General features: G+C 31.4%; 1 protein-coding gene across 2 annotated transcripts; it reads left to right on the plus strand.

Annotated features, from left to right (window-relative positions):
* Positions 1 to 836: 836 nt before the first annotated feature.
* Positions 837 to 6293, plus strand: LOC125076083. Of its 2 annotated transcripts, none has more exons than XM_047688034.1 (3): positions 837 to 1087; positions 5483 to 5625; positions 5908 to 6293. In XM_047688034.1, exons 1-3 carry the CDS (start codon positions 988 to 990, stop codon positions 5914 to 5916), a joined length of 252 nt encoding a protein of 83 aa, XP_047543990.1. In that variant the 5' UTR covers positions 837 to 987; the 3' UTR covers positions 5917 to 6293. The 2 variants fall into 2 exon arrangements, with proteins under 2 accessions (XP_047543990.1, XP_047543989.1); XM_047688033.1 differs by having other exon boundaries at positions 841 to 1087; positions 5480 to 5625.
* Positions 6294 to 14952: the final 8659 nt, after the last annotated feature.

Raw genomic sequence — 14952 nt, forward strand, 5'->3', positions numbered from 1 at the left:
AATACGATGATAGAATTTTTTTTATCTGTTCTTTTTTGCTCTTCGCTCTAAAAAAGTTATGCAGTATTAAAATCAACTATTGAAGGATAACTTTATTTCCTATTAAGCACAAAGAGATGTCATAAAGGTACATATACAAGAACAGTAGAGGAAATACTCGAAACTCGCCGCTAACACGCGTTTAAAATCAGAATGTGTTGAGCGAAAGCGACGTTGACTATAATATGTAATTTAAAAATTTATAGGATACAAGTATCAAAATAGCATATCACATTTAACAAGTGAGATGCGAAGTGAATTTATACAGAATCGGACTGTTGCACGTTTAGGTTATATTTATGATTTTTTCATCAATAATATAACAATTATAATACTTTTGTTTTTAAAATTGCGTTTAAATTTTCATATAGGTTTCCAAATATTCACTTTAATATAAATACGATGTGTACTATTTATAGTATATGAAAAACACATTACGAAGTAATTATTAGCTTTGCGTCCGGTAGGTAAATAACCAAATAAATGCCAAAAAAAATAATACTATTTTTCCAAACGAAACTTTATAATTAAATGTTAAATTAGTTTAACAGTTCTCAAACGAATCTTATAGAGTTCTAATTTTAAATATCAATAAACTATTATTAATATTTAGTAGTTACGCAACTAATGTGTTTTATATTTGACGGCAAAATAAAATCTAAATGAATGACCTATTGATTTTTATTATCGAAGTTATCGGTTATCACGTGGTCGGTGTCAAAGGGCTTCGAGAAAGTGACGAACGGAGAAATGATGAGGCCTCAATGAGATTAATTTTGTACATGCTCAGAGATGGTTGTGAGAAAATCTAATTTCCATCGTATAGTAGTGCGTTGTTTACTAACAGGCAACAGGTCTGTATATATAAGGCGGGCCCCAGCGACTTAGTCAGACGATATTTAAACTCAAGCTAGACACATCCAGCGATCGCGTTAGTCGAAAATAATAATGATCTCTAAAACAGTGTACGCTTTTGCTGTGCTAAGCGTGTTAGTGCCGATGTTGGCAGCTAATCCTCTCCAGACGAGGTCTACGTTGCCAGTGGAAGGTAAATTAAATACATTATCTGCTAGCGATGTCCTAACAAATAAATTTTACCTCTTAAATATAATTAGGTATTTTTTTTTTTGTCAGACTTTCTTTTTTTTTTGATAAGCGATAGTAAATATTCATTGATTGCATTGTGAATTAAATATTACGACATAGGTAAAGAATACTCTTTTTTAAACACTATTTACGTTTTTATTTATTTATAAATATTAAAGAAATTTCCTGTGGATTTCTTAAAAAAAAAAAAAAAAATTTTTTTCCTTAAATTTAGAATTTTAAAAAATTAAGTTTTCATACTTCTCTCGTGTAGGTATATATTTATATTAAATATAGGTAGATAAAATATTAGTAATAGTTTCTTTGGAACAACTAACATGTCTACTAACAGAGACAGGTTTTTCTAGGTTTAAACAAAATTTTCTTAAGCAAATTAAATAGATTGAGAAAAAAATCATTCACCTACAAACGCATTAATTGTTTTATAAAGTCAAAAAATATAATTCGTGCAGTTGTTTTTAGCGGAAATGAATTGTATAAATATTTAATTTAATTACCCCGTTATTAGTGTAGAGACTCGCCTACAAGAGTTTAGAACCCGAGGCACTGGGTTCAAATCCCGAGTCAGGGTAATACATTTTTTATTATTCTGCCTTGGCAAGTAACCCTTAGTATGACGTAATTTGTGAATTGGAAATTTTAATTATCATTCAAAATATTTGTGGTCCGGTGGTTCTCTTAAGCCAGATTAGGAATGCAATTGGGTTATTAAGGTGGGAATAGAGAGTCCAGTATGTTTAGTCCACACCTTTGACAGACAGACTATAATTATATCTCCTGCGCAGTTAGCCGCACATTAAAACGGTTGACGTGGATCGGTTAGAAAATTTGCAAGGCGACCTGAGAATAACTATTATTAGTGGAAATATTTCTAAGAGTTTTTTACCCTTCATGCTAATACCTTGACCATAAGCTCCTAGAATCTAGTTTACCTATTATCTAATACCGTTTTCTCGTAAATTTAAAATGGAAATTTAAAAGCTTAAGTGTACGCCGTTTGTATAATAAGGTACACGTTATAACGTGGACTTTGGATATGAAATGATCAAGATTGTACATAAATTTTTTTACACTATATTTTTTTCGAGACGGACATAAGCGGAACGTATAGGTATTTTGTTAAGCCATTTTTATTTGATCACCAACATGGTATTCTTTTATAAAGATATGTTGAATATTTTAGGTCCTGTTATGTGTGACTACGAGTTTATTATACAATGATATTAAAATAAAAGTGATCAACGACTATTAATTTTAATGTGGTTTGGTTTAGATAAAGTTACACTAAACGATAGAGTTGCTGTTATTAGTTTTTAATTGTTTTATTAAAAATATAATTAATTTTATTTAATATCGATAGCGATTATATAAAATCAATTATATATATAATACATAATTAATATATATAAATAAACCTTATATATACATAGAAGTGTGAATGATAACTTGTTCGATAACAATTTTTGTTTTGATTCTAACTACGTCATTAATTTTTTTCTAGTTAAATATGCTTAACGCCGTCAATTGTTATTTTTTCTATTATATTCATATGTTTATGTATTTAGTCGTAACAGATAGTGTTATAATAATAATCAAAGTTACATGATTGAATTGAAAACGTTATCTGAATGATATTAATGATATTTTTTTTTTTTATAATTGGGAAGTAATTTTGTAACAGCAATGTGATATCCGTTTGTCAAACAATATTTACGTACTTAAGATTACAACATCTGTGCGTTTTAAAATGTATTATAATTCCATAAATTATTATATAAAAACCTTCTGTCTTTTGTAAATAGTAATGAAAATATACTGTAATTAGGGCAGGTCTTAGTTTCTTTTGAATTTTATTCAATATGAAATATCGAACTTGTATAGTTTTATTTAATTATGAGTTGTATTGCGGTATTATACGAGGGCTAGTTATTTTGTATGGTAGCCTTTTCAAAGTTGGTCGATTTATTAAACGTTGGAACAAAATTGCATATAATTTAAATATTTTTTCTATATATTTACATTAGCAGCCTGTAAATTTCTTACTGCTGGGCTAAGGCCTCCTCTCCCTCTGAGGAGAAGGCTTGAAGCATATTCCGCCACGCTGCTCCAATGCGGGTTGGTGGAACACACATGTGGCAGAATTTGAAATTAGATACATGCAGGTTTCCTTACGATGTTTTCCTTCACCGCCAAGCACGAGATGACTGAACACAAATTAAGCACATGAAAATTCAGTGGTGCTTGTCTGGGTTTGAACCCGAAATCATCGGTTAAGATGCACGCGTTCTAACCACTGGGCCATCTCGGTGATATCACGATGAATATAATCGTGATATCACCGAGCCCTTTCCATATAGTTATTATTTTAGTTTGTATGGCTTTGCGTTGTAACTAACGTTACACACGTAATAATATTGTAATATTAGCGGAAAGAACTCCATATTAATCGTATATAAGTCTGAGTTATTTATAATGTGACCTAATTCGAAGTCTTCGCTCAATCGTAAGATCGTAAGATTTTCGCTCAATGCCATCGCGCATCGAATACTGCGTGTTGTTTTGTACTGGGAGCTCAATGTCAACTAATACGTAAAATAGTACGTGTAGGTACTATTTTAAAAATATATAATAATTATATGTTATATAACGCATTATTATAAATAAATAATAACGAGGATGGCGGAAATAACTTTTGTTTTTTTTAGTTTCAATATTAATTTACTAGAATAACTTGATATCAGTCATTTATCATATCAAAACGTATTTCATGTGAAACGTTGAAAGCGACGTTATTAATTCACAGCATAAAATGTAGACCGTTCACCGCTTTTGATTTTTACATGTAACTCTTATTGAATCTGTTTCCGAGTACCAATTTTAATTAAGGTTTCATTTTACACAACTCCGGCGGCTATAGAAAAGTTTATATTAAACGTAGGTAATTTTGATGAAATTGCAATTCGAGGGGTGTTTTTACCGTGGACAATTGCATCGAATATATCAAAGAGTCGCTTGTATTTTCACATGAGTAAACTTACCTTTATCAGAAGTATTGTTTTACGCAAATATTGAAATTCAGTACAACATTATTAATTTATCTGACTAAAATGAAAAGTCACGTTATTGGACATCGAAAATATATGATAAATTTTAATTGTATAAAGTAAAGTAACGCAGCTTCTAAAAAGGATTCCGTTGAAAGGAGAGTAAAACGTATTTAAATATTTATTATATCAACAGTATCTTAATGAAAGAATACTAAAATTTTTAACTACTACGCCACCAAAATCTCATATAGAACATAATAGCCTTGATTATTAATTTTAAACCAGATATATTTAAATATATGCGCTTGTCTGATTAAATGGCAATGTAAATGTGGCCAGGGAATCTTTTATTAAAGTGTTTAGCCTATATAGTACATAGGTAGAGTGTTTTATGACGAGGTATAAGATGATTATTCAGTGTGTTCTTTAAAAATTTATAACAAATTATCATTCGAGGTTACCGTATATATTCACAAATGAATTGATTTGTTCACAGCTCACAGTGATGCTAGCGTGTTTTGACCACGCGAATGTCGTGTAAGATTTACGTCTTATGATCTTAGCTCTTAATATAAAATTTAATTAGCTTATTCAACTATATTGTTAATTCAAACGTTAATCAAATGTCAAACGCATAACATAGGCATGTAAAATTGAGTGGCGTGCGTTTATGCAAATGATAGACGAAATTATTCTGGACGTGTCTGAGGTAGACTTCGCTATTACATTGTGTGCTATTTTCGAATGCTATTGTTTTAGATTAGACAGATAGAGTTTTCTTCCCTTTCTGTAAGTAAGACTTTTTTTCTGCTGTAGGTTACACCTAGGCTGTAGGTTTCAGGTGTAGGGCCACCTGATGTTGAATGGTCACAAACGCCCATAGATATTGGCGCTTTAAGAAAAATCGTATATAAGGCTCACTCAGATATCGGAATACAAGAGGGGTGACTACGGTTACAAGGGACATACGTAGAATTGGTTGATATTTCTTATGTCGTCAACGTCTGTGGACGTTGGTGCCCACTTTTCATCAGCTAGTCCTTTTGTTTGTCCAAATACCTATATTATAAAAATGAAGATATTGGTCGAACAATCATCATGAAAGTTGGCTCATATTTGTATTTTTAAATGATTCTATTCATTTTTATTTAATTCGTCACTAGATGGCGTTGCACCTAATCAACTTTATCCACAACCATGTTGAACAGACAGGACGACGTCTGCCTCTTCTAGCTAGTAATAAAATATTTAAAAATAGATTATAATATAAAGTTCTGTTTGGACAGCAGTAAGCATCATCGCGCTGGAGGAAGCCTGCGTGAGACAAGGTGGCATATGTGTTCATATTAAGGACTGCCTGCCCGGGAACAGGATGCAAATGAAAAGCTCGCTGTGCCCCTTGCAAAGGCATCTCGGAGTCGAATGCTGTTATGTGAGTATAAAGTTTTAAATATAATCAGTCAAACGTTCATTAAACTCTATTGGCCTACCGGTGCCATAAAAAAATAAAAACGCACAAGCGTCAAAATGGAAAACGTAGTTTAAAGTTTTAACCTTAAAGCACCACAACTCGTTGCTTGCCCAGATATGAACCTGCGATATTCGTTTATGATCCACGTGTTCTATAAGCGAAGTCAAATATATAACCGTAATGATGGCGTCATTTTTTGTCGTTTCGTTTTATAATATCTATATCTATTTTTTTTTTTTACAGTTTGATTAACGTCGATGGATAAACGTGAAAGTCCGCCTTAATGAAATAAAAACTATTTAAGAAATTTAACTTAATTTAATTTTAAGAATTAGACTATATTGAAAAAATAGTTATTTATAAATAAAACACTGAATACTTAAGTTTTATAAAATGTTACGTTTCCTATTTCTAAACGTTTTATATTAAAAAAAAAGATATCTATGTATGTATGTTATTAGACAAATCAGTACTTAATTTGCAGTCTTTCTTAGTGACCTCATACTATAAATTATGTACATATGTATTTAGAATATGTTTATTTAATTTTACAATAAAAAATAACATTAGAAATATCAATAGCATTACCTGCATATCAATGTAGCTATTGGTATAAAATTTCATAAAAATAAAATATTTTAAAAACGTTTGGAACGGGAAAAACACAAGGAGCTAATGTTTAACACACACACACACCAAGCCACACTAATACACACAATCATAATAAGTTCATAGTTAAAATAAATTATACTTAATTAAGATATAAATCGAATTAAATTCTTCAATTAAATATAATTATATCTTGTAGATTTATTATAAGTTGTCGCCTACGTGCTTGTAGAAGTTTTCCGAAGCGAAGCGCAGAGCAATTTCAGTATTGTTATCAATCAAAAGCGATGCACGCATTGCAATGATATCTTCGATTGAATCCAAACGACTAGAGAATATCAAAGTGAAATAAGGCGCAATGTTATTGTGCGAATAATTCGAACAGTGTCGTATGCTCTTTCGTGCTCGATCTATGCACGCAGAAGTACCATGTCTGCGTTCTGTGGAAAACCTGCTCTGCGCTGCGCTTTGTCAGTTTACCACGCCATACATTTCACACTGAATTATATCATATCATTCTTGTCTTATGTTCAAAAAATTACATATATGTTGTCTATTTTGTAAGCAATAAATAAATAATTCAAATTATTAAAAAAAGTATTTTTATTTATTTTTGTATTTCTGAAACCTTAAAATGAAATGAAGAATGCATACTTCAATATATTATATGTATTTAAAAAATGTATTATTAAAAGTGTAACAGATATATTTTGAAATCTGGAGGGCAGGCAAACAAATAAGCAAACCGAGGACCCAATAGACCATTGGACTTAAAATGCTCGCTTTTGCCCACTCACACGCAACCTTAAAACTGAAAAACTTATACAAAGAAATATACTATTCAATGGAACTGAGTTTAATTTGATGATTGAGACAACTATTCTTTCTAGCACACATAGATTAGTCAATAAGGTAACAGATTTCGAAAAAAATAGGCACATTATTTGTCGTATACATTCGTAATCACGATAGCATTAAATAATATCTGCTGTATTCTGTAAGAACTCTTTATATAGCTCATTCGTGAAATGTTGCAAACTTGGTTTAAGCCTATTTTATGACGCTATCTTGTATCGCTTTTTGTTTTGTTTGTTTTCTGCGGTGAGTTACGTGTTTGTACTACTGTTATGTACAATTATATTTATCTGATACTTTAATAAGGGCACGATTTCAATTGCTTTCAAAGAGCTTAAACGTTCCCTTCAGGCTATTGCCCGCCATATTGGATTCTGGTGACGTCATAAAACATCAAACCAGAACTAGTACTTGTCCATGTAACTGGTTTGTATTTTCACACCGTACATCGTTGCATATTTAAATAAATATATCATAATACTATAAATAAAATATATTTTCATTAAACCTAAATTAAATTATGATTTCCATGAGAAGTTACACATAAAAAAAAATCATATTCGATGAATTTATAATTCAAATGTCTAGTTAAATAGTAACATAAATTATAGTTGTTTGATTTCTTGGTAATAATCGTATAGAACAATATCACTCAACTAATGTGTGTGAGTGATAACATACATTAAAATCTTGACTTTTGACTCGTGATTGTTTCGGTATTCGGTAAATATTTAATTATGATTCTGCAATTCTCGAACGGGATTACTTACAAACATTATGCGTCGCTGTTTAATTAAGTACTCACATCTCTCTGTCTGATCTGTCATCATTGATTTGAAATTGAAGATAAATCGACACAACATTGTTTCACACCCTAAACAAAAGATTTATGTAAAGTCGTAATAATTAAACATATTATGTATATATGCAATTATTGACGTGTAAACTCTTTCGTTTCGTTTTTCAGCAATCTTTGGGATTGATTTCGTAAGAAGGGCCGGAAGTGTGTTACATGGTGTCGTAACAGGGAACGACGAAACGCGCGCTGTGCTTTGGTATCAGATGGTACTTTATTTTATTTTATTTTCAATAGGAAAACCAACAGTAGATACAATCAAAATAAAAAAATACGTTTCAAAATTATCTTGGCCCATGTTCTACTATTAACAGGTAGTCTCACCATGCACTATCACATTGCACGATACATAAAAATATAAATAAAACATAATCAATGATTAGAATTATAATATATTTTTTTAACTATTATATAATAAATAATAAATAAATATTAATTAATAAAACCAATAAGATTTTAGATTTATATACCACAAAATCAAAAATGATCACAAAAAAAAAATAGTTTTTTTTTTTCAATTGAACTGAGGGCGGCTTTCGTGACGTATGTCTAAATCTTCTACTTGAATACTAATGGTACTAATTACTTCAACTTATAATAAAATATCTATATTCTATTCCAAACATAAGGGGAGAAAATCCAAATAAACAACATATTTTTGACAGTAAATTGACGCGCTATCATTGGTCGAGAGCTTGGTTAATCTTTGATATTCACTATGGATTTGCGTAAAAATGGCGTTTTGAACGTCGACAAATTATTATCGAAATTTGGGAAGTAAAATTAAAGTGGAAATAAGTCGTAAATTGTAATTGTGTTGTATTATAAATATATATTGTTAATCATAAACTCTTAGTAGTGCATATAGCTGAAATATTAGCAAATCGCATGAAATACGTAAATCAAAGGTTTGTTTATCTTTTTTCCTACATCCATTGGAATAGGCTATACAATTCGACAGTTTTAAATCTTTGATTTTTTTTTAATTTTACTGTAATTCGCTTTGATAGATTGTAATCTACCAAACAATAATGCATTAAGTTGTAAACAGTATGTTATATATATAATATAAACCGCGTAGAGATAGTAAAATTCGTAACATAAAGTTGCGAAGAACACAGCGCGTCGGGAAGTGTTACAAAAATAAATGTCTCGTTGCTCTAGTCGCTGTCTATAAGGATCTGTGTCCTGAAGTCGTGGGTTCAAGCACTCTCAAATTGTTACAATTTATTACAAGAGTAGGCTGTAAATAATTTAAGTTTTTAATGCAAAAAAACAATATTTGTCGTTTTTACCCTACCTAATGTAAAATTATAATACGTATATCATTAAACAGTAAGGAAAGTAACCAATACTACGGTATTTTTAGGTATAACATTAGATTATAAACTTCAGTGGAATACTCATCTAACGTCCCTAACATGAAGTCTCTGCTCCGCAGCATACGCGATTAGAAAAGTTAGATAACTAATTGATATTGATACCGCTCGTCAAGTATATTTTGGTTATTGGATTTTCATAGTAGGTATTATGTCATATTGAATATTACTTTTGGGTAACGCTAAACATATTGAACCTGTTTTTATTTTAAAAAAGCGCCGATCTATTTATAATTTTGGAGTTATAGATTCTCTTCGGGATGTTTTAAACAAAATAGTAATACTTAAGTTATATAGTTATGTATATTCACAGTAACATTAATCACTTTGATAGAATCAGTGAGTATGACACAAGACGTAAGGATAGGCTTATGACGCTAAGGGTCCGACTTCGCAAAGTTAATAAATCCTTTTTGTCGAGTTTTTTCTTGATGGGGCAAGGTATTCGTGCTGACATCTGGGGGGAGTTTTAAGGCGAACATCGTTGTCATCTGCGAACTGGGTCGGTCGTATCTCGTAAGAAAGATGCGACCGACCCACAGACCCACCGACAGACAGAGTACAAAATATATATATGTGTGAGTGTGTATGTGCCTTAATATGTACCAGGACGTATTGTAAATATTTCAATAACAATAGAGTCATATATTACCGTTTGAATTTTTCGTCAACACAGTAATATTAACTTTTTTAAATCCAGGCAAACTTTTTATGTCAGTTTCAATTTACCTAATTAAAACATTTTAATCCATAAGGCCAATGTTAGAATAGACCGACTTTGATTTTAATTTTCCCTTGACCGATTTTGCCTCAGATAATAAAATAGAACACAGATGGAACGCGCGGAACATTATAATTAGGCAACAAAAGCGAATAAAATGAATACAAAATCTAAACAACAATTAAATTAATTAAATACGATAGAACTCGATGTTTCACTTGATGTGACATGGCGCTTTTCGCACTATCGGGAATTTGTATTTGCTTTTGTTGCGTCACTATAATGTTCAGCGCGCTCCATCTGCCTTTTGTTTAATATTACTAATCTAAATCTTTTCCGTTTCATTTCTCGTTCAGGTTGCGAGAAAATAGCACGGATAACAAAATCAAAAGATGATTTGTATAATCCCTTTCTTACTTGAGCTAATTGCTACAAAAGAAATACTTGCAAATAAAATCAGCCATCAACTATAAATTACTAAAATTATCGAAAAACATAACTAAAAGCATATAACGACATCTTTACATTGTAATAAAATGAAAACGAATTTAGTCTTAATTAGATAATCACTTCAATTGATAGGATTGTTTCGCTCTATGATTGTATGAATACGCAACTCCATCTCTGTTGAAGCTATTGAACGAAAATTGATTGAGAATTGATTTAAGAACACCGTCTAAATCTAGATGGCGTTACGCGAAGACGTAAATCGTTGCCAGTGTTCAAAAATATCTGGCTGTATTAATATTCTTATCATCTGAACGAACATAATTTTATAATAAAACAAAATACTATATTATACAAACGAATCAAACGTCAATCAATTTATATTAAAGTCCAAATTTATTGTATAGTGTTTACGGTAGCGAAACTTATATTCTCGCCATTGAAATGCTTTACAGAATACAATGATACTCATCACAATATTGTGGAATTTGCGTTTTGGTACGTTAATGATATAAAAAGTGCGAATTGGTCTCGCGCACGGAGGGTTCCGTACCATTGACTAAGTAAACAACAGTAGGTACACAAATTTCATATCGGGCACGAAACCCTAAAAAGTGCATAGCGCGACACACTAAATATACATCAATTTTCTGTAAAATATTTAATTGTTAAATAAAACTAAATATTTCAAGTGCCTACCTGTTGCTATTATTGTTATCGAGCAGAAAATAGCTCTTCTTAAATATTCATTTTATCTTGTTTTTAGAAATAAATATTCTGTGGAAATTTCAACTGTCTAGCTACCGCGGTTCTTGAGATAGCCTGGTGAAAGACATACGGACGGACAGACGGATACATACACAGCGGTCTTAATATTGTCTCGTTTTAACCCTTTGGGTACGGAACCCTAAAAATTAGTGCAGGTTGGTAGAATATCGACAAAGGCGGTAAAGCTTTTATACTGGCTGTATGCACTCATAAACTCTGTGTCCACGAGTGTACGCGGTAAGCTTAACCAGCCTTATAACCTTTAATAACTGAATAACATTAATTTATGATAAATAATAATGAATCTGTTGTATTTATTATTTGAAGGAATCCAATATAATAATATTGTATCATGTATGCACCAGCCTTATGTCGCCTCTACTGGTTTCAAATATTCAGAAAGTTCTAAAATATCCATACAATGTTTTCATATTTTTACTTAACATTGATTAAATTTGCTTTGGTGGTGGAACAGTAGTGTCAGATGTTAAGTGAATTGATATTACCTAATGTTCATTCGGAAATGTACTTTTTACTAAAGCTCACACCACACGGGTTGAGTCGAGGTCCTCAAAGGAACTATGCTTCGATTCGTTTTTATTAATTGCCTAATGTATACTGCAAATATGAGTTCATTGTTCTGAGCCTTGGAACAATATTAATAAAATTGAAAGGGTGAGTTCTCTTTGACAATTCAATAAGGAAGGTGGTTACTTTTGTCATATTACGATTTTATCAATACATAGTCAGGCTGGCAAATGAGGTATCCGATGGTAAGTCGGCATTGTACATAGACAACGAAACTATTAGAAGTATTAACAACACCTAACACCATTATTGCACCACCAAGTTTAGAACTAAGATGTCATGTACCTTATGCATGTATTTTCATTGGCTCATTCATCCATAAAACTGGAACACAACAATTCTAAGCGTTGCTATTTATCAGTAGATAATATGATGTCATTCAAAACATAAAGGACTATGAGTTTTGTGTTAAAAAAAATTGGATTAAAAACTAAAATTCGAGTGCGAAATAAATCGCTCCCTTGGTCAAGAGAACAAAATAAATAGCTAACTAATAGTCCAGAACTTTATCATTATTTTACTAAACTAAGATTTTAATGTTAATCACAAATAGTCGTAGATTATGCCGTGTGGACACCAGTTTAAAAAAAAAAAAAATATTGTACTCTACCTTTAAGGTGGTGTAAAAAGGAGTGCCGTTTCATGAGAAAGATAAATATTACAACATTTGAAATATTTTTTTTTCGAAAACGCTTAATTTCCGAGAAAAAGTGACATAATTTTTTTTACTGGAAATTTTATGTACTTCATATTTAATAATTATAATTTTTTTCATAATTATGACCGCTCCCAAGATAATCGTGAAAAACTATTTGTTGCGACCTTTGACCCTGGATAACTTTCTTAGCGGCACATGGATTAGGACTTTTGGGTTTTTGTTTAGAACCACAAAAGGAAGGTTCATTCAAAAATCCAGTTTTGCCCTAATTTTTCCGAAGTGCAATGTCTTTATTCAATGGACTATAATACGTTTTAAGTAAACACTATATATGTATATAGTAATTTCGAATGCATCGGTTACATGCCACCTTGCCTTGGTAAAAACCAAGGCAAGGTGGCATGTAACTCTTTATGCCCTAAAATATACTGTTCAGTAAAAACTGAACAGTACATTTTAGGGCATTAAGAGTTAATTGGGTATTAGTGTTACTTTAATATGTTTGACACCTTGTAGTTTATCCCATATAAACTACGATAAAAATCTGATAGTTCGATTTTCGATATACATGAACACAATCATTTTATGTATATATCAATATCGATCCGTCTCTATTTAGTCAGGTTCTATTATATCGTATAGGATATTGGGATATTTATCCCTCAGCACGACAACCGACAAAATAAATTATTTTTTTGGCTGTTGAGGAAAAGGTGCAATTTATTTCAATAATTTAGTTTATAAAATAAAATTAAGACGTTATGTTACGTTACGCGTAAAAAATATGTTTTACTAATAAAGTCAAACCTGCGGACGCTTAACATCGCCTTAGATAATATAATACGACAAAAATAAAGATGCCAACACAGCGAATACACTGCTTTTTTGAATGAAATAAAATAGTAGTCGTACGAAGGTGGTATAATACACTTATACTGAAAATATACAAGAAATATTATATCTATTCCTTACATGCTCATCAACACCAATGACCAACTCTTGGAGCTAAGATGTTAGCCCTGTAATCATTTTAAGCAAACAGCGATATACATACATACTTAGTTCTTAATACATCCTCAGCACACTGTTTTATCAAGCCTTAATTAACAAGTTTTAATAAAATTACACTAGTTTACTATTTTCAATCAGCTATGAGCAAGCAAAAACAATTTTTGTTTTTGCGTTGTATAATAAAACAAATTATGATATGACATATTTTACATATTAGGTCATTATTTATTAAATATATGACTTTAATACTAAATACTGAGAAGTTCCATTTCTTCTATTTCGCTTAGGATTGTATAATATTAAGTATTTGAAATTTAAAAAAAAACAGTTTCAATAATATTTGAACATTTGATTTTTCTTTAATATCTATTACCTTAAAAATCAAAATCGTGCTTATATTTCGAATATCACTTCCGTCGTGGAATGAACGCAACGCGACCCGACGGTACGCAATATAAAGACGTGGTCCAGTCAGATACGCTAAAAACTAAACGCTCGTTGCATTTTTAAGTATTATCGATTTCGTCCAGGATTTTTTTATGCTCAACAATAACCCTAGTGGCTGCATTAGCATTTAGCATTAGCAGCCCGTAAATGTCCCACTGCTGGGATAAAGGCCTCCTCTCCCTTTGAGGAGAAGGTTTGGAGCATATTCCACCACGCTGCTCCAATGCGGGTTGGCGGAATACACATGTGGCAGAATTTCGTTGAAATTAGACACATGCAGGTTTCCTCACGATGTTTTCCTTCACCGCCGAGCACGAGATGAATTATAAACACAAATTAAGCACATGAAATTTCAGTGGTGCCTGCCTGGGTTTGAACCCTAGTGGCTGACTGGTGACGAATATCGACAATGATGGACTCAAGTGCAGATTAATTTCTAGGAGTAGCTTTCAACGCAAGTAGAAGTATAAATTCAAGGTCAGAACGTATGAACGTTATGAATAACAACAACACATTTGAAAAAATCCGTATTTGAACACAATACAGAAATCCAAATTATGTATCAACGCAAATTGTATCAAAGGAAGTTGGTTTTGACTGATGGACATGTGCCGACATTGTTCATTATAGCTTCTCGACACCTTGATAGTTGGCATAACAATTATTGCCGAGATGTGCTGTAAGCGATTCCAAATGGAGATGGATAAGCTCGCTGTTAAATGATCAAGACTTGTAAATTGATCTAGATTCTAGTCCACCCATCACAACTTTCATTAAAAATTTCGCACAACAAATAGTCACAAAAACACAAGAGATGTGACTGGAATCTTTTCGTCATCTCGTACTCAGCTTATTCTAATTGATTTCTATTATTTCGAATTTTGAATATCTTTTAACAAGGTAACATTTTTCAAATCTAATAAAATGTTAAGGAACTCCTTTAAGTTCT

The sequence above is a fragment of the Vanessa atalanta genome, chromosome Z (genome assembly GCF_905147765.1).
Source record: "Vanessa atalanta chromosome Z, ilVanAtal1.2, whole genome shotgun sequence".
Classification (NCBI taxonomy): Eukaryota; Metazoa; Arthropoda; class Insecta; order Lepidoptera; family Nymphalidae; genus Vanessa; species Vanessa atalanta.

What these genes read in the sequence shown, in the direction of transcription:
- LOC125076083 (XM_047688033.1), top strand. Translation starts at nt 988, where the DNA reads ATGATCTCTAAAACAGTGTACGCTTTTGCTGTGCTAAGCGTGTTAGTG. An exon ending in GTCTACGTTGCCAGTGGAAG is followed by an intron (nt 1,088 to 5,479) that starts GTAAATTAAATA and finishes CTGTTTGGACAG; the next exon opens with CAGTAAGCATCATCGCGCTG.